Source organism: Doryrhamphus excisus, chromosome 9 (assembly GCF_030265055.1).
Source record: "Doryrhamphus excisus isolate RoL2022-K1 chromosome 9, RoL_Dexc_1.0, whole genome shotgun sequence".
Taxonomy (NCBI): Eukaryota; Metazoa; Chordata; class Actinopteri; order Syngnathiformes; family Syngnathidae; genus Doryrhamphus; species Doryrhamphus excisus.
This window is the reverse complement of record NC_080474.1, coordinates 20011180-20031936: the sequence shown is the minus strand read 5'-3', so window position 1 is coordinate 20031936 and position 20757 is coordinate 20011180. Positions and strand designations below refer to the sequence as shown.

Here is a 20757-nt window from a genome sequence, read left to right as displayed (position 1 = left end):
CAACGGACAGATAAAAAAGAAACGATTTTTCTGTAATGCATTTCCAATAAAAATTCATTGCATATATATCGGATTTTTTATAACGGATTTCGCCTATTTCGGACAAAATCTCCAGTCCCGTTCCAATGCATTTCCATTAAATTTCCCTCGCATATATCGTATGGCCGCATCGTTATGCTAATCTTGTTGATGTCACTGGCTACTGTCTTTCTCCTGGCTCCAGATTTATAAATAAATATAAAAGTGAGTGACGTCAATAATACTAGCACAGCAGTGAATGAGATCTTAACCTCACTATTGGAAATAACGTAGGCCTGACGGGCGTAACGGGGCCTAGCTTAATTAACAATTTGTTATGCTCAGAGTCCAATAAAGTTAAATTCTCATTACCTTACGTCTCTTTTCATTGCCCAGTCCAGGTACATTGGAAACATAGTCAAGGAAGTGCCTTTTTATAACGGATAAAATCCGATTTACGCATATACCGATATATAAATCCGATATATGCGTAAAACGGACATTTTCCGGTATACGCATATAACGGATTTCGCTTATATCGGACAAAACCAGTGGGAACAATTGAATCCGATATATCCGAGGTTTACTGTATACTGCCCTGTGATTGGCTGGCCACCAGTCCAGGGTGTACCCTGCCTCTCGCACGAAGACAGTTGAGATAGGCTCCGGCACCCCCATGACCCTCGTGAGGTTAAGCGGTAGAAAATGAATGAATGAAGTAAACCTCGGATATATCGGACTCGGATATATCGGAAATTCGCTCACAACGGACAGATAAAAAAGAAAAAAAAGAACCAATTTTTCTGTAATGCATTTCCAATAGAAATTCATTGCATATATCGGATTTTTTATAACGGATTTCGCCTATTTCGGACAAAATCTCCAGTCCCGTTCCAATGCATTTCCATTAAATTTCCCTCGCATATATCGGATGGCCGCATCGTGGCGCTCCGATTCGCCGAATCGTGACAGGCCGCTATACAACGTCATTTGCAGCGTTTGCAGCGTTGCCTGCGCGTCCAGGTACATTGGAAACATAGTCAAGGAAGTGCCTTTTTATAACGGATAAAATCCGATTTACGCATATACCGGATATAAATCCGATATATGCGTAAAACGGACATTTTCCGGTATACGCATATAACGGATTTCGCCTATTTCGGACAAAATCTCCAGTCCCGTTCCAATGCATTTCCATTAAATTTCCCTCGCATATATCGGATGGCCGCATCGTGGCGCTACGATTCGCCGAATCGTGACAGGCCGCTATACGACAGCGTTGCCTGCGCGTCCAGGTACATTGGAAACATAGTCAAGGAAGTGTCTTTTTATAACGAATAAAATCCGATTTACGCATATACCGGATATAAATCCGATATATGCGTAAAACGGACATTTTCCGGTATACGCATATAACGGATTTCGCTTATATCGGACAAAACCAGTGGGAACAATTGAATCCGATATATATCCGAGGTTTACTGTATTAAGGTTCCTTCGATGTGACTGGGACCGTTCAGTCCAAGATTTTTTTTTCTTCCTTCTTCTCCAAAACTGATTGAAATGTAACATGAAACACGGCGTCAGGTATCGTACTCCGTCCCCGATCCACCATGAATTACAGTATAACATTAGTTATGATCTGCCATTGTTAGCCTAACCCCAACGGATTGACAGATTAGGCAACGAGAATGATGATGTAACGTGACATCCCGGTGGAGGTTTTGTTAACGTGCTAAGCGGGTTTAAAACAAACCGTTTCAGCATCAATTATTGATATTTTTGGGGGGGGGTCTTCCAAAAGGTAGGTCAACATATATTTATTTTTCTCTCTCTCTCTTTTGCTCTCTTTCTACATCTCTCGGTATGATGCTCCAGTGAGCTGATTCTTTCTGCGTGAAATGAAATGACTTGACATCCTCCCGACCATCGGGGAAGGGATGGAGTGAGAGAGATGCAGAGAGAGAGAGCGAACGAGAGAGAGAATAAAGAACTTTGTTACCAGGCGCAGCAGCATCAGCGTCTGCACAGCGTGTCAAAAGAGAAGCATTTACAGTCAATCAGCATTTTTTTTTCTCTTTTTTACTATTTTCTTCCCGGACAACCGAGGAGTGTTCAAAGTGGCTTTTTTTTTTGTAGTTTTTTTTTTTGACAGATGAGACATAAAAGACATGCTGAGAGAGAGTCTGTGTTTCAATCCATGTTGGGTGTGAGGTACGTATTTCTGCCAAGAAGTGCACTAAATGAAACCACGTGTATTGATTATCGAGCTTCAAAAAAAAAATGTGTTTTCTATTGAGACGTGTTTTGTTTTTGTTTTTTTCGGGGCTTACATCTGGCTTTGACCTTGATTTTTTTTTTTTTTGTTATTTACATTGCCTGAGGGAGTCCTCTCGCTCTGTCTCATTCGCTCTCCCCGCTGCTTTGTTTTGAGCCGTTTTAAAATCAGCAGTCACACGGTCGGAAGTTACCTCTGGGTAGCGACGGATAAGGCTTTGACTTGTGCGGGCTACAGCTGGTTGTGTTGTGAAGTCGCCCGCCTGAACGCGTCACGTCATCGCCGTGCTCTATAATTACATTTTCATGCTTTTTTTTTTTCTTCCAGATGACATTGAGGATACTTTAGTGGGAAAATGCATCTTTGGCTCTCTTGTGTGCTGCTGAGTGCAGCCTCTGTGTGCACGGTCGGAATGTCTTACGGAGGAGGACTATGTGAAAGACTGTGTGCATGCGAGGAAAAAGAGGGAGTACTCACGGTGAGCTGTGAAAATAAGGGAATCGGGAGTATCTCTGAAATCAACCCGCTCAACTTCCCACAGTATCATTTGCTGCTCACTGGGAATTTTTTAAGGAAGCTCGCCGCTAATGATTTCGTCGACTATCGAGGACTCACGATATTACATCTGGGGAATAACGAGATATCCCTGATTGAAGCCGGAGCTTTCACAGGACTTCAGGGATTAAAACGATTACATCTCAACAGTAATAAAATTGATGCCTTGAAGGAGGAGCTTTTCTGGGGCCTGGAAAGTCTGGAGTATCTGCAGCTTGATTATAATTACATCACTCAAGTGGCGCCCGACGCCCTCGGCCGACTTCGACACCTGGAGGTGTTGATTCTCAACGACAACTTGATATCCACTCTGCCTGTGAACATCTTCCAGCATGTACCGCTGACTCATCTGGACTTGAGGGGGAATCAGCTGAAAGTGCTTCCTTACTCGGGTCTGCTGGAGCACATGAACGGCGTCGTGGAGCTGCAGCTGGAGGAGAATCCGTGGAACTGTTCCTGTGACTTGATCGCACTCAAGACGTGGCTGGAGAGCATATCGTACGCGGCGTTGGTCGGAGACGTTGTTTGCGAGTTCCCCTTCCGCCTCCACGGGAGGGATCTTGACGAGGTGTCAAAGCAAGAGCTGTGCCCCAGGAGAGCCATCGCCGAGTACGAGATGCCGCCGTTGCCGCATTTGAACCCAGACGCCTACTACAGGAGCACGCCGGCTATCGCCACGTCGTCCTTAACCTCATCCGGTATCGCAAGGTCATCGTCAAGACCCACCAAAGGACCTCGGCAGTCGGGGAAATTAAAATCAAGACCGACTCCTCGCCTGGCCGCGAACAAACCTCAGAATTACGGTCAAATTATTTCATATCAAACCAAATCCCCCGTGCCTTTGGACTGCCCGTCTGCCTGCACTTGCAACCTCCAGATTTCAGACCTCGGACTCAATGTCAACTGCCAGGAACGAAAAATCGAGCACATTTCCGATTTAGATCCCAAACCCTACAATCCTAAAAAGATGTATCTCACGGGGAATTATATCCCTGTGGTGCGGAGAACAGATTTCATTGAGGCAACCGGATTAGATTTGCTTCATCTGGGGAACAATCGGATCGCTGAAATCCACCAGAAAGCTTTTGCTGATTTGACTCATCTCAGGAGACTCTACCTTAATGGGAATTTGATAGACCACCTAACGGAGGATATGTTCTGCGGACTGGAGAGTTTACAGTTCTTGTATTTAGAATACAACGTGATCAAGGAGGTTGCGGCGGACACCTTCCAGCACGTCCCCAAACTCCAGCTTCTGTTTTTGAACAACAACCTCTTGAAAACGTTACCGGTGGGAGCGTTTAGCGGTCTCACGTTGGCCAGGCTCAATCTTCGCAGCAACCATCTGCGGTATCTGCCGGTCGGCGGCGTCATCGATCAACTGACGGCGTTGGTGCAAGTGGATTTGTACGAAAACCCCTGGGATTGTTCGTGTAGCATTCTGGACTTGAAGATGTGGCTGGAACAGCTCAGCACCGGCACCGTCGTAAACAACGTCATCTGTGGCTCGCCCAAAAGACTCGCCGGGGAAGATATGCGCTACATTAAAACGGCGAATTTCTGCCCGAATAACACGGCTACACCGCCGTCGATGATACCACCTTCGGAGGAATCCTTCCCCGGTAGCACCATTACCATCGAAACGCCGCTGGACTCCGACACACAATACGGTGCTATCCCGTTATCGGTGATGATCCTTGCACTTCTGTTAATGTTCATTGTATCGGTTTTCGTGGCCGCAGGATTGTTCGTAACAATCAGGAAGAGACACCAAAAAAGCCAAAAGGAGCACAACAACTCCATGAATGCTTGCATCAGTTCTCTAAACATGGAGTACGGACTGTACAAAAAAGGAACCATCCCAAAGGTCAGGACATCTGCTGGACATGTGTATGAGTATATTCCACCCCCAACGGAACAAACGTGCAGAACTACAGGCCAAACGTCCGCAGATTGCAAATCAGTGGAAGGATTTCGGGATTTCGACGAGCTGAGCGGCCCCTTTCTGGGCAACTCCGATGAAGAAGCAGCTAGTAATGTAATAGGCTCTGAATACAGCACCACTACCCCCGAGCCTCTCAATAAGCCTTCAACGTTACACCAAGATGATCAGTCGTACTACCGAGAAGTACTCAATCAGGACCAGAACCCACGATACAGCAATACATTACCATGCCGGCACACCACACGTGCGTCCAATCAGTACGCGTCGGACTTTGACGCAAGGCATCAGTACGTACATCCCGACAGAGTACAACAGACAATACTGTACTGCACGGCGCCAAGTACTGTTTATGTGGAGCCAAACAGGAGCGAGTATTGGGAACTGAAAGCTAAGCTTCACATTGATCCGGATTACCTTGAGGTGCTTGAGAAAAGAACAACATTTACTCAGTTTTAAGTCAGCGCCATCAGTCAGTCAGTGGCAAAGATACAGTAAATCAGGAATTTGATCGTTCTGCAAAAACAGGTTTATAGCGTCATCGTGAGTATAATGGATTGGGAAAAAGTGACATTTACCGCTGCATGTCAGGCTATCCAATCACGAGTGGTTTCACTCAAATTGGGGGAACACTGAGATGTGATCAATATATTTGGAAAATATCGCTTTGGGTGATGTCAGTGCAACTGTTTTCGTACTATACTATATGAAGCACTTCATTTTGTCATTGTATGCATTCTTGTATGTTTCAACACTACAGCTTGGTATCAGTACAATTTAGTAGGATTTTATACTAAAGTTTCTAAATTATACTAAATTTTCACATCTGAACAGAAAATGACAAAATTACTTTTGGAGCTGTTTTAATCGAAACGCTGAAAAAAAATTTATGACAACAATGTTTGGTGGTCAAGTGGTTAGCGCGCAGGCCTCACAGCTAGGAGACCGGGGTTCAATTCCACCCTCGGGTATCTCTGTGTGGAGTTTGCATGTTCTCCCCCGTGCATGCGTGGGTTTCCTCCCACATTCCAAAAAACATGCTAGGTTAATTAGCGACTCCAAATTGTCCATAGGTATGAATGTGAGTGTGAATGGTTGTTTGTCTATATGTGCCCTGTGATTGGCTGGCGACCAATCCAAGGTGTACCCTGCCTCTGGCCCAAAAAGACAAAAATATGTGGGAATGCATAAAAGTAATTAGTAATTAGCGATGTGCTGACAATAATGATTGTGAGAATGATAATGCGGTTGCACGGTGGTCTAGTGGTTAGCGCGCAGACCTCACAGCTAGGAGACCGGGGTTCAATTCCACCCTCGGGTATCTCTATGTGGAGTTTGCATGTTCTCCCGGTGCATGCGTGGATTTTCTCCGGGTACTCCGGTTTCCTCCCACATTCCAAAAACATGCTAGGTTAATTAGCCACTCCAAATTATCCATAAGTATGAATGTGAGTGTGAATGGTTGTTTGTCTATATGTGCCCTGTGATTGGCTGGCCACCAGTCCAGGGTGTACCCGGGTATTCCGGTTTCCTCCCACATTCCAAAAACATGCTAGGTTAATTAGCGACACCAAATTGTCCATAGGTATGAATGTGAGTGTGAATGGTTGTTTGTCTATATGTGTCCTGTGATTGGCTGGCCACCAGTCCAGGGTGTACCGCCTCTTGCCCGAAGACAATTATTTGGATTTTTTTTTTTGTGTTGGTTATATCTTATTTGAAAGCCCGTAACTATAAACGTAATATTTCTATTGTCCCTTCCTTTACCGGAGTATTAATATTTCAAACTCTAGAACATTTTTATTTTTCAACAAGGCCACAACATGCACTTGTTTGAATATGGAGCAGTCACGCCAGATCACCTGAGGGCTAAAAACGTTACGAATCCACTTGGACAGGACGACCCGAGACGCATGCTAATGTTGCTTCGGTCGAGCTTGAAGTCAGCATGTATGCGCTGCTTAAACAGCTCCAATTAAATGTGTAAATAAGAACAATCAAGCAGAAAGTCAGCACCCCCTCGCCCCCCCGCCCCCCGCCCCCACCCGCGATGACTCATCTTTTCATAAGATGCACCCTCGAGCTATTCCATTTGCAATAATGTGAGTTTTAACTCTCAAATTAGCTGCATTTCATTAGTGCTAATCAGCCGTGAAGATGATATGTTCCATTTTTTTAAAAATAAGCAACAAATATTTACCACCGGCTCTTTCATAATACAGTAAACCTCGGATATATCGGAGTCGGATATATCGGAAATTCGCTCACAAGGGACAGATAAAAAAGAACCGATTTTTCTGTAATGCATTTCCAATAAAAATTCATTGCATATATCGCATTTTTTTATAACGGATTTCGCGTATTTGGGACAAAATCTCCAGTCCCGTTCCAATGCATTTCCATGAAATTTCCCTCGCATATATCGGATGGCCGCATCGTGGCGCTCCGATTCGCCGAATCGTGACAGGCCGCTATACGACGTCATTTGCAGCGTTTGCAGCGTTGTCCAGGTACATTGGAAACATAGTCAAGGAAGTGCCTTTTTATAACGGATAAAATCCCATTTACGCATATACCGGATATATATCCGATATATGCGTAAAACGGACATTTTCCGGTATACGCATATAACGGATTTCGCTTATATCGGACAAAACCAGTGGGAACAATTGAATCCGATATATCCGAGGTTTACTGTACAAAAAAAAAATCAATCTCCAAAAGTGCCCGTTTACGTTGACGTCTATGTTACCCGAATATGACACAAAGTTAAAACGTTGAACAACAAACAATGACAGATGACCAAAAGCTTAGCGTTTGTGTGTTGCGTCGCCTGCAGATTGAGAGAGAAAATTAAACTTTTGCTTGCAGGATAATCTGCCACAAACCGTGGTGTTGCCCCAAAGCTTTCCCACAGTGGATTATGGACCATTTTCAATTGAGTCATGCTGTAAATGTACTCTAAAATAGAAAAAGGGTTATGATTATGAACTGTGTTCACATGCACCAAACAAAACATCAACATTGGGGCGTATTACAAGAGCAAACACATTCATGTGATATATAAATATATATATATATCTATGAATAACATACAAACAACATATGCATCAATTAAGGACTCCATTGTGCTGCGTTCATGACACAAAAGATACACGGTAATAATCCCTTACCACTATGCGCTGCAAACTGAAAAAAAAATATTAATTCATAAATCATGCTCGTTTCTTAGGGCTTATTATTAGTCCAAAAAATACTATGCATATTTAAGCCAATTGTATGTATTGTTGGCCTATAAACAAGATCTATACTATTCTACAATAATTACTATTAAAGATTGTGGTGAGACACACAAGCACCAGACTTGATCGCCGGAATTCCGAATAAAAAAAAAAAATCCCCAATTAAAACACGGGCTACTGTTGTGGCCATAACTCATACACCGCACCGAAACTCAACTCTAACCACCCGACGTCACTTCCTGTCCACATCTCACTAACCCCCCCCCCCCCCCCCCCCCACCCCCCATAAAGCACCGGAACACATTCACAGCAACACACAAAGTCTTATTTGTGTCTTAAATGGCTTATTTACTTTCATTATGTCAACCATATTGGGTAATACAAGTGTAAAGGTGACTGTAGGGGTGTTATTCCATCTCGAGAGAGCTCTAATAATGTTACAAACCGGATTTAGAAGGTTGTAAAAATGTTTTTGCGTTATGCATTATGTCAACCATATTGGGTAATACAAGTGTAAAGGTGACTGTAGGGGTGTTATTCCATCTCGAGAGAGCTCTAATAATGTTACAAATCGGATTTAGAAGGTTGTAAAAATGTTTTTGCGTTATGCATTATGTCAACCATATTGAATAATACAAGTGTAAAGGTGACTGTAGGGGTGTTATTCCATTTCGAGAGAGCTCTAATAATGTTACGAACCGGATTTAGAAGGTTGTAAAAAAGCTTTTGCATTATGCATTATGCATTATGCATTATGTCAACCATATTGGGTAATACAAGTGTAAAGGTGACTGTAGGGGTGTTATTCCATCTCGAGAGAGCTCTAATAATGTTACAAACCGGATTTAGAAGGTTGTAAAAAAGCTTTTGCATTATGCATTATGCATTATGTCAACCATATTGAGTAATACGAGTGTAAAGGTGACTGTAGGGGTGTTATTCCATCTCAAGAGAGCTCTAATAATGTTACGAACCGGATTTAGAAGGTTGCAAAAAAGGTTTTGCATTATGCATTATGTCAACCATATTGAGTAATACAAGTGTAAAGGTGACTGTAGGGGTGTTATTCCATCTCGAGAGAGCTCTAATAATGTTACAAACTGGATTTAGAAGGTTGTAAAAAAGGTTTTGCATTATGCATTATGTCAACCACATGGGTTAATACAAGTGTAAAGGTGACTGTAGGGGTGTTATTCCACCTTGAGAGAGCTCTAATAATGTTACAAACAACAATAATATTACAAACGACAATGAGGATACAAAATGTCGTCTGTTGGGTTGAAAATTTGGATTATTTTTATATTCTGCTATATTTTGAGAGCTTATATTTTTTTAAAAAAGCTTATAAAATATACTTTTAAAGAGCACCCCCTCACACACAAACAGAAAGAGAGATCAGAGCAGCGAGACAGCAATTCCAGCGCAATTATTAAACATTTATTTAGCATTTTTACACAGTCTCTGTTTTTGGTCCGCTTAGTGTTGACATTTGAGCTCAAGTGAAGTGAACCGCACCAGAGTTTACTTGCAACAGGGCAAATCCATGTAAACTTTTATATGCGACTATGACCTTGTCCTTTTGGCTTTCTTTTCGTAAACAATGCACTTTTGACATGTGAAAGTCGGCGATGATGTCACTTCCTTAAATGTGCAGTACATATTAATATTATGGAGGCACAATATATAGCCATATATACTCGACTTGGAACTGTACAAACTGACAAGCATATTATCATCCATGAAGGAGTATCAGGGCCCTGAAGAAACACCGCTAACTGTATAAGCTAAAATCATAGAATTATGTTGAAATATTACAAAATATTACAATACTACAATGTCATACTTATAGGATAAAAGGTTGTGAATTTTACAGTTTCAGAGAAACATCAGAATAAAGTTGTAATTTTACTGAATGAAGTTGTAATATTCGAGACTTTCATAAGTAGAACTGTCACGATAAAAAGTTTGTACTTTGTACGACAATAAAGCTGTAATATTACCACACAAGAGATGTAAATTTACAAGATTATTTTTTTATATTTATTTTCAGTAGTTTTACTGGAATAAATATTTTTGTGCAATTGAAAAAAAATGTTTAATGTCCAAATTACTGGCAACCAGTCTCTCGCTCTAAGTCAGCTGGGGTAGGCTCCAGCATATCCCTGCGAACTTAGTCTAAGTGACATAAAAAATAGAGCAATTATGATTTTTGGGGGTCATATTATTATGTTCTCTTGTAATACAAAAATAAAGTTGTACGTTAACAGAAAAAAAGTGGGGAAAAAAAGTCATAATATCACAAAAAAAAGATAAAATAGGAAATAAATATTCACATGTTGACATGTTTATTTAAAAAGAATTTACCTCCCCACACAGTAATTCGGGCGAGAGGCGGGGCTACACCCTGGACTGGTTGCCAGTAATTTGGCGTAAAAAAAAAAAATTGCACAAAAAAATTTATTCCAGTAAAACTACTGAAAAAAAATATACTAGCATATGTGGCGATTTGTTGATTTTTTTTTATTTCTATATTTTATTATATTCTTCATATTCTCCCAATTCTTTGTCGATATTTTTTTGAAGGGATGTGAAAATACAGGAAATTTTGTGGGAATTATTTAAACAGGAGGGTGATGAAAAAGAAGCTGAAATAGGCGGCCATTTTAATCAGATAATACGAGAAAAGGATTCTAACAATAACGATTGTCTTGAATATTACAAGAAAAAAAATGTGTCATTTTATGAACATAAATGTTCTCCAAATGTAACGTAATTGCTTTTTTTTGCACAATCTCAGGAAAAAAAAAAACATAATTTTCACAATATTAAAAAATATGTCATTTTCAACTTTATTCTAATACAATTACAACTTTATTCTTGATACTTTGTGACATCATTTAAGGCCCTAATACTACTTCTACTTCCGAATTGACCGTATTCAGTCGAATATACTTAGCTTTGTGCAACATTATGGATAAATCTTTATATTTGAAAATGCAAATACAATATATTTGTGTTCAGGATTATGTCTGCATTATAAACACCTGACTCATATAAGAGTATTTATACTTCATGCTGTATATTGAACTGAAAAGCACAACAAATGAATGCAGTTGTTGTCTTAATATGCATACTGTGATCTATGCTCCAGAAACACATTATGCAGTCTAACAAGTGTCCGAGTGGATATTTTCAATAATTCCCCGAGACTGTAATGCACATTATTTGCAGTATTTAGCACTGAAGCTGTCGTCTTAAGTCAGCTAATTAGAGGGCCATGGCTATATGCGGACCTTGTGTGCATGTTAGTCACCTCGTTGAATGCCGTCTTGGTGTGGTGTGTTACCTTCTAAACGCATTTTAACGTCCACTGATCCACTCGTGAAGAATTTTTTTTTTTTTAAAATGTGTGTCCAATTGTGTGCAAGCGTACTAAATGCAAAGTAAAAGGAAAAGCGCTATAAATGGATGGAAAATCGCTCTTTATGTTGATGATGTAATGACATCGCCCTCAGGAGACAAGGTACATCCTGTATATCATGAATAAATCTATGTACGCTGTTTTTTTTTTTTTGTATGCAGTTAATAACCATCAGCAGATTTTATAATTTGGTATGGGTGGTCAAAGTACTACAGCCACACTGGATAACAATAAATACACAAAAATGGCAGAAATGTGGATTTATGATGAAACAAAAGTGGGAAAAAAGGCATAATACTATGCAATAATATCAGTTATTTTGTAATATTATGCCTTTATATATCCATAAGGTTAGACTCTTTCCTAAAAAGTCAGAGCTCTACAAGCAGAAATAAATATAACGAGAAAAAAGTTGTGTCGCAATTGCAAAGAAAATGTTCATACTACAAATTTCATTCTGAAAAAATTATAATATATTATATAATATATTTTATAACATTACATTTGATAATATTAGGCTGTTTTTGTTGTATTATTTTTCATGTAATATGATTTTTTACCTTGATAACATGACTGTTTCTTCTTCTTTGTGACTGTATTTTTGCAGTTTTTTTTTTCAATGCAACACAACTTTATTCGACTTTCTCATAATAACATTATGACTTTTTTTTTTCTCCAAAAACATGCTAGGTTAATTAGCGACTCCAAATTGTCCATATGTATGAATGTGAGTGTGAATGGTTGTTTGTCTATATGTGCCCTGTGATTGGCTGGCCACCAGTCCAGGGTGTACCCCGCCTCTTGCTCGAAGACCGCTTGGATAGGCTCCAGCACCCCCGCGACCCTCCTTAGGATAAGCGGTAGAAAATTAATGAATGAATGAACATTATTAGAGACCTCTCAACATGAAATAACACCCCTATAGTCACTTTTATACACATTTATAGTAAACATAACAGAAATTAATACATATAAGGCATAAACAATTAACACATAAATAATATTTTTTGGAATGTTTATGTTCGGTTCCTCCCACATTCCAAAAACATGCTAGGTTAATTAGCGACTCCAAATTGTCCATAGGTATGAATGTGAGTGTGAATGGTTGTTTGTCTTTATGTGCCCTGTGATTGGCTGGCCACCAGTCAAATCTTGTTCAATACTGATATTTATTTGTAAAAAAAAAAATCCATATTTTTGCAGAAATTAAACAGCTGGGATAGTCGCTAACTAACCTAGCATGTTTTTGGAATGTGGGAGGAAACCAATCACAGGGCACATATAAACCCAGAGTACATGCGCTGGTCTGAGTTGGACAACAATGTGAGTAAATTGCTGAAGTGACCAAACAGATGACTGCTATTGTCGTGCGTGGGAAGGTTTACTCTTGTTTCTCCAATATAGCTTTAATATTGTTTCTATAGATCGGTGGTTCCCAAACTTTTTTTTGCTTATCCTCACGAGGGTCGTGGGGGTTGCTGGCCACCAGTCTAGGGTGTACCCCGCCTCTCGCCCGAAGACAGCTGTGATAGGCTCCAGCACTTTGTTGCTAACTAACAAAGTTATGCGAACACAAAATATATTGTAGTTTAACAATTGTGCTTCTAGGGCTGGGCTGCACGGTGGTCAAGTGGTTAGCGCGCAGGCCTCACAGCTAGGAGACCCAAGTTCAATTCCACCCTCCATCTTTGTGTGGAGTTTGCAAAAACATGCTAGGTTAATTAGCGACTCCAAATTGTCCATAGGTATGAATGTGAGTGTGAATGGTTGTTTGTCTATATGTGCCCTGTGATTGGCTGCAGATTAGTCCAGAGTGTACACCGCCTTTTGCTCAAACTCAGCTGGGATAGGCTCCAGCATACCCGTGTCCCTACCAGGATATTTCTTGAAGTATTATGACGTAATTCTTTGCTTCCAGTGCGGCACTAATGCATTAAGGTAGGATACAAATATTGGTTGTAAAAGAACAAACATATTCTCTGTACTAATTAAATCTGTGTTTATTTTGTTGGGGGGGGGGGAGCGTTGTCAGCATATCTCTGCAGGCTAGCAGGGACTGAAATATCATAAATGCAAGCAAAGGAATAACTTGTATATGTGCTGTGTCTTGGGTTGTTAGTGAATACAATATATGCATTCATTACACATGGCCTTGTTTGTGTGTTCCTTTCAGTACCCCCCCCCGCCCCCGAGTGAATATTATAATGTGCTCAAATCCCCATTGGCATTTTTTTAGGACATTACTAAAATGAAAATGGCCACTTTAAAATTTCAAATCAGGTTTCATGGTTTCAATCAAGCAAATGGGCTGTAACGAATGGGAATGTGTTACATAAGGAACTTTGGGATGTCTTGGCTTTTTAGTCAGCATCACCCAGAGACTTCAGTGACCAATGCTACCATGTAAACCAAATGACATCTGATGCTCGCAAACGGCCTGAGAAGGAACATGCCCCAGGCTCTCTTGCAAAATAGGCATGGAATTGAAATTTCATCTCACAAAATGCAAAGAGTAAGGCTATATAAGGAGTTAGTGTGTTCTCTGTAGTAAGGATAATTCATAATATGCTAACTCCTTATTTCTAAAATCACAAATACTTCAACTTGCTGATATAGTTCATCTTCAAACAGCTAAAATAATGCATAAGGCTAAAAATAACCAATTAGCTAAAAATGTCATCTAATACTTCTCTACAAGAGAGGAGAAATAAATTAAAAATTAAAAATTAAAAATTAAAAATTAAAAATTAAAAATTAAAAATTAAAAATTAAAAATTAAAAATTAAAAATTAAAAATTAAAAATTAAAAATTAAAAATTAAAAATTAAAAATTAAAAATTAAAAATTAAAAATTTAAAATTTAAAATTTAAAATTTAAAATTTAAAATTTAAAATTTAAAATTCATTCATTTTCTACCGCTTTTCCTCACGAGGGTCGCGGGGGCTGCTGGAGAAATTAAAAAAAAAAAACTATAACAATATATTGACACTTACTATGGCATTGGTTATGGCATTGGATGCTCATATCAGCTCGTACTTTGGTATGTGACAAAAAAATAAAAAATTTTTTTTAAAAAATTAATAAAAAATAAAAACATTTAAAAAATTTAAAAATATTTAAAAAATTTAAATTTGTTAAAAAAAATTAAAATTTTTACAATTTTTTAACTGAAAAAAAAACGTTATACTATATTAGGAAAGCAGGAAGTGAACAAATGTAACAGTTACTGATTGTAAAAGTACCAGATGGAGGGGTAGGATTTAATAAGCTTTGCTTCTTCCTACTCCTTTCGAACATGTGGAAGTGTTTTTCCTGTTTGTGTTACTCAGTTGTGGAGCAAAAAGACCTTTTTTTTTTACCTGCACTATACTTCCGTCTCTGCGTACTGGGATCACAGACATGCCGAGATATGACATTATCTTTGGTGGTATTTATTATTATTATTATTGTTGTTGTTGTTGTTATTTATTTATATTTTATTATTGACAAAAAATGTTAAAAAACAACCTTAAACCTGCTATATGTATATCACTATATTGACAGTTACTATGGTAACCATTATGTCATTGTATGGTCGTATCACCTCGTACTTCGGTATGTGACAAAAATAAAAAAAAAATAATTTTTTTTATTTTAAAAAATGTGAAAAAAATTAAATTTTAAAAATGTTAAAACATTTTTAAAAATTTAAAAATGTTTAAAAAAATTTAAAATTTTTAAAAATGTTAAAAAAAATTAAAATTATTTTTTTTTCAAAACAAATTTAACATTTTTAAAATTAAAAAAAATGTTTAACTATATTAGGAAAGCAGGAAGTGAACAAATGTAACAGTTACTGATTGTAAAAGTACCAGATGGAGGGGTAGGATTTAATAAGCTTTGCTTCTTCCTACTCCTTTTGGACATGTGGAACTGTGAACTGATTATGTGATGCACTCAATTGTAATCTGATGCATGTTCAAATGAAATCAAACCATTACCATACATCTGCATGCAGATATTTGCAAAATAACTGCATTCACAGCAGCGTTACAGAAGCCCGGTATCCATGGAAACATCCACTTGGCTGACACAGAAAACAACAAGAGGCCCCCTTGTACAGAATGTCTGACAAAAGTATGCCAGACTCTTTTTAAAAGACAAGATCATGAACTATTCAACAACTTAACCGTCGTACGTTACCTTTGACTCATCTGCTTCTGTTATGTTATTTAGCGTCTTGACTATCCTGCTTCCACCGGGGAGAGGGAAATTAGGGCAGATCTGCATTATGTAAGCTTGAAGAGACGTGTCAAGCACCGCGAAGACAGCGTATGACTACGAGGCTTTGCCGAGGGAAGAACCTTTACTATCGACTCACATCAGGCGAGCGGACGCGGCAGAAACACCGCTGACTCAAAGCGTCTTGATACTTCTATCTTTCCGTTGACAGCGCAGAACACAACGGCACATCTGGTGCGGTATGTGATGCCTCGCAGTTGTTATAGTCTCAGACATATGTCTCTGCACACCCGAAGCCTTCCCGACCCACTCACTCAGTGCACTGACATGACACTGGAGAAAATGGAATTGTTGTGTTAGTCTAGTCTGGTAGACTTTTTTTTAAAATACGGCGCTAATTCCGGACTTACCGTCACACAAACACGTAGAACATGCAAAATCAAGGTCATACAAATGAAGACGTTCTATAAATTTACGGCTGTGTACATGTTGATGGAGCCACAGGTTTACTGCACGGTTATTGGACTTGTTTATTGCATGGTTTATTGCACAGGATTTTGGAGCAGTATATACAGGGTCAGGCAAAAAAATGATCTGACACATTAGTAGGTTAAATAAAAGGCAAATAAAGTAAAGTAACAAAAAAGTGTTTTTATTTTCGAAAAGTCGCGGGTCGCCGGGGGTGCTGGAGCCTATCCCAGCTGTCTTTGGGCGAGAGGCGGGGGACACCCTGGACTGGTGGCCAGCCAATCACAGGGCACATATAAACCCAGAGTACATGCGCTGGTCTGAGTTGGACAACAATGTGAGTAAACAGATGACTGCTATTGTCGTACGTGGGAAGGTTTACTCTTGCTTCTCCAATATAGCTTTAATATTGTTTCTATAGACCAGTGGTTCCCAAACTTTTTTTTGCTTATCCTCACGAGAGTCGCAGGGGTGCTGGAGCCTATCCCAGCTGTCTTCGGGCGAGAGGCGGGGTACACACTGGACTGGTCGCCAACCAATCACAGGGCACATATAGACAAACAACCATTCACACTCACATTCATACCTATGGACAATTTAGAGTCGCTAATTAACCTAGCATGTTTTTTTGGAATGTGGGAGGAAACCGGAGTACCCGGAGAAAACACACGTATGCACGGGGAGAACATGCAAACTCCACACAGAGATGGCCGAGGGTGGAATTGAACCCTGGTCTCCTAGCTGTGATGTATGCGCGCTAACCACTTGACCACCGTGCCGCCCAATTCTATGAACATTCATTCATTTTCTACCCCTTTTTCCTCACAAGGATCGCGGTGGGTGCTGGAGCCTATCCCAGCTGTCAACCAATCCCAGGGCACATATAGACAAACAACCATTCACACTCACATTCATACCTATGGACAATTTGGAGTCGCTAATTAACCTAGCATGTTTTTGGAATGTGGGAGGAAACCGGAGTACCCGGAGAAAACCCACGCATGCACAGGGAGAACATGCAAACTCCACACAGAGATGGCCGAGGGTGGAATTGAACCCTGGTCTCCTAGCTGTGATGTCTGCGCGCTAACCACTCGACCACCGTGCCGCCCGATTCTATGAACATTCATTCATTTTCTACCCCTTTTTCCTCACGAGGGTCGCGGTGGGTGCTGGAGCCTATCCCAGCTGTCAACCAATCCCAGGGCACATATAGACAAACAACCATTCACACTCACATTCATACCTATGGACAATTCCCTGGAGAAAACCCAAGCATGCACGGGGAGAACATGCAAACTCCACACAGAGGGTGGAATTGAACGCTGGTCTCCTAGCTGTGACGTCTGCGCGCTAACCACTCGACCACCGTGCAGCTGCCCGATTCTATGAACAATATCGAAAAAATGAATCGATTCCATTGGGTGTACTCTACTTTGTGTGTTGTCCACGTATGTCTGCTTATTGTGACAATAAATTCCAAGCCAACATTAGCAGCACCACAACACTAAGATTTGTCCTTGATGTGCTGCAGAGCGGCGAGGAGGCGGGGCTGTTATAAAGAGGGCGGGTATCAGGCGTGGGCAGAGGTTAATGCGAGACGAGCAGCTCTGCAGGGCAGCGTGGATGTGAGCGAGTGAGTGACGGGAACAAACACAGAATCATGTTGACACGAGGGACGTTATTAATTTGTCTGCATACTGGCAGGGAAATCACAGAGAATTACATTATATACACAGACAGCTTGGAAAAAGCCTCTTCTGAAACATCAACTCGGAATGTTAGTTTGCCTCCTGCCAAATCCCTTTTTCTTTATGTGAAATAGTCTCCTGTGTAGTGTCTGCGCCCTAAATGGGAGGATGAGGAGGGATTGTGTCACTTTTTCTCAGGTTTGGCACTCGTAAGCCGGGATAAGCCCTCATGAATATTACTGTCTTTCAACAAATACAGCAGCTCTCTGTTGTTGCAAATATACCAGGCGCTGTGGAGCTGGAGCCGATTTCCCCCCCTCCCCATCGACTTCCTCTCTCCTTTCTGTGTGTTTGTATTTATCACCCCAAGCTTGTCATTTCTCCTCAAAATCAGCATCGGCATCACGCTGACATGGTGTTATGAACACACGCGCTGGACACCGACAATTTGCTGTTTATGTTGAATATATCAAGGCAACGCGAGTGCAAATAAACATAGTTACTCCTCTGGTCTGTTGTGCCAACAGAAATGTTTAGAGGAGAGGATGCAGCATCAATGGTTGGCTGGAATCCTGGAGGCTTGCATGAATCCACTTGCATGAGTCAATAATTTATTCAACCGGATGCACACACACATAAACTTAATATAGGAAGGAGTTTTGTTGGGAAAAGGAAAATCCTGATATACCGATATCAATCTATATGATTCTTTTGGGTTGACTTCGGGGCCGATAATTATCTGACATTACTAAGATGTGTTTTTCTATTTTCTGGCAAAATTGGCACATGAGACACATTACAACACTTGAAAAATATTAGTGTTCTTACCTTTTATTTATATATAAATGTGGTGGGAAAAAGTGTTTGCCCCCTTCCTGATTTTTTTTTTGTCACATTTAAACCCCCTAAAGTGGGGGTCTCAAACACGCGGCCCGCGGGCCAAATGTGGTCCGCAGGACACTACTTTGAGGCCCCCGCTTTGATATGAAAATTTAACGTTTTATAATTTGTAATTTAAAGTTTGATATGGATGCTGTATGGTATCATGTACCCAGAAAAAAAAATGAAAAAAATCAAAATACGTTTGATTACTGTTCATGTTAAAGGTTAAATAACTGCTAATAGTTATCCTCCCTATCCGTGTGGAAGTGGTAAGTTTTTGGCTACTTCGGGGCCGATAATTATAGGACATTTCTAAGATGTGTTTTTCCTATTGTCTGGCAAAATTGGCACATCAGACACATTACGGCAGTTCCGGAATTCCGGAATTATTCATTTGTTGAAAAATATTTGTGTTCTTACTTTTTATTTATATATAAATGTGGTGGGAAAAAGTGTTTGCCCCCTTCCTGATTTTTTTTTTGTCACATTTAAACCCCCTAAAGTAGGGGTCTCAAACACGCGGCCCGCGGGCCAAATGTGGTCCGCAGGACACTAGTTTGAGGCCCCCGCTTTGATATGAAAATTTAATGTTAGTGCGCCCAATGCAAGTTTGATATGGATGCTGTATGGTATCATGTACCCAGGAAAAAAATTATTACGTTTGATTAATGTTCATGTTAAAGGTTAAATAACTGCTAATAGTTATCCTCCCTATCCGTGTGGAAGTGGTAAGTTTTTGGCTACTTCGGGGCCGATAATTATCGGACATTTCTAAGATGTGTTTTTCCTATTGTCTGGCAAAATTGACACATCAGACACATTACGGCAGTTACGGAATTCCGGAATTATTCATTTGTTGAAAAATATTTGTGTTTTTACTTTTTATTTATATATAAATATGGTGGGAAAAAGTGTTTGCCCCCTTCCTGATTTTTTTTTTGTCACATTTAAACCCCCTAAAGTAGGGGTCTCAAACACGCGGCCTGCGGGCCAAATGTGGTCCGCAGGACACTATTTTGAGGCCCCCGCTTTGATATGAAAATTTAACGTTAGTGCGCCCCGCGCAAGTTTGATATGGATGCTGTATGGTATCATGTACCCAGAAAAAAAATTATTACGTTTGATTACTGTTCATGTTAAAGGTTAAATAACTTTTAATAGTTATCCTCCCTATCCGTGTGGAAGTGGTAAGTTTTTGGCTACTTCGGGGCTGATAATTATCGGACATTTCTAAGATGTGTTTTTCCTATTGTCTGGCAAAATTGCCACATCAGACACATTATGGCAGTTCCGGAATTCCGGAATTATTCATTTGTTGAAAAATATTTGTGTTCTTACTTTTTATTTATATATAAATGTGGTGGGAAAAAGTGTTTGCCCCCTTCCTGATTCTTTTTTTGTCACATTTAAACCCCCTAAAGTAGGGGTCTCAAACACGCGGCCCGCGGGCCAAATGTGGTTCGCAGGACACTACTTTGAGGCCCCCACTTTGATATGAAAATTTAACGTTAGTGCGCCCCGCGCAAGTTTGATATGGATGCTGTATGGTATCATGTACCCAGAAAAAAAATTATTACGTTTGATTACTGTTCATGTTAAAGGTTAAATAACTTTTAATAGTTATCCTCCCTATCCGTGTGGAAGTGGTAAGTTTTTGGCTACTTCGGGGCCGATAATTATCGGACATTTCTAAGATGTGTTTTTCCTATTGTCTGGCAAAATTGGCACATCAGACACATTACGGCAGTTACGGAATTCCGGAATTATTCATTTGTTGAAAAATATTTGTGTTTTTACTTTTTATTTATATATAAATATGGTGGGAAAAAGTGTTTGCCCCCTTCCTGATTTTTTTTTTGTCACATTTAAACCCCCTAAAGTAGGGGTCTCAAACACGCGGCCTGCGGGCCAAATGTGGTCCGCAGGACACTATTTTGAGGCCCCCGCTTTGATATGAAAATTTAATGTTAGTGCGCCCCATGCAAGTTTGATATGGATGCTGTATGGTATCATGTACCCAGAAAAAAAAATTATTACG

At 40.1% G+C, this 20757-nt stretch overlaps 1 protein-coding gene across 1 annotated transcript; it reads left to right on the top strand.

Annotated features, from left to right (window-relative positions):
- The first annotated feature begins 1928 nt into the window (after window positions 1-1928).
- On the top strand, window positions 1929-14109 carry slitrk5b (SLIT and NTRK-like family, member 5b). The gene is made up of 2 exons (XM_058082542.1): window positions 1929-2232; window positions 2624-14109. Exon 2 carries the CDS (start codon window positions 2652-2654, stop codon window positions 5250-5252), a length of 2601 nt encoding a protein of 866 aa, XP_057938525.1. The 5' UTR covers window positions 1929-2232; window positions 2624-2651; the 3' UTR covers window positions 5253-14109.
- Window positions 14110-20757: the final 6648 nt, after the last annotated feature.

Coding starts and splice junctions, on each gene's coding strand:
- slitrk5b (XM_058082542.1), top strand. CDS start 2,652: ATGCATCTTTGGCTCTCTTGTGTGCTGCTGAGTGCAGCCTCTGTGTGC.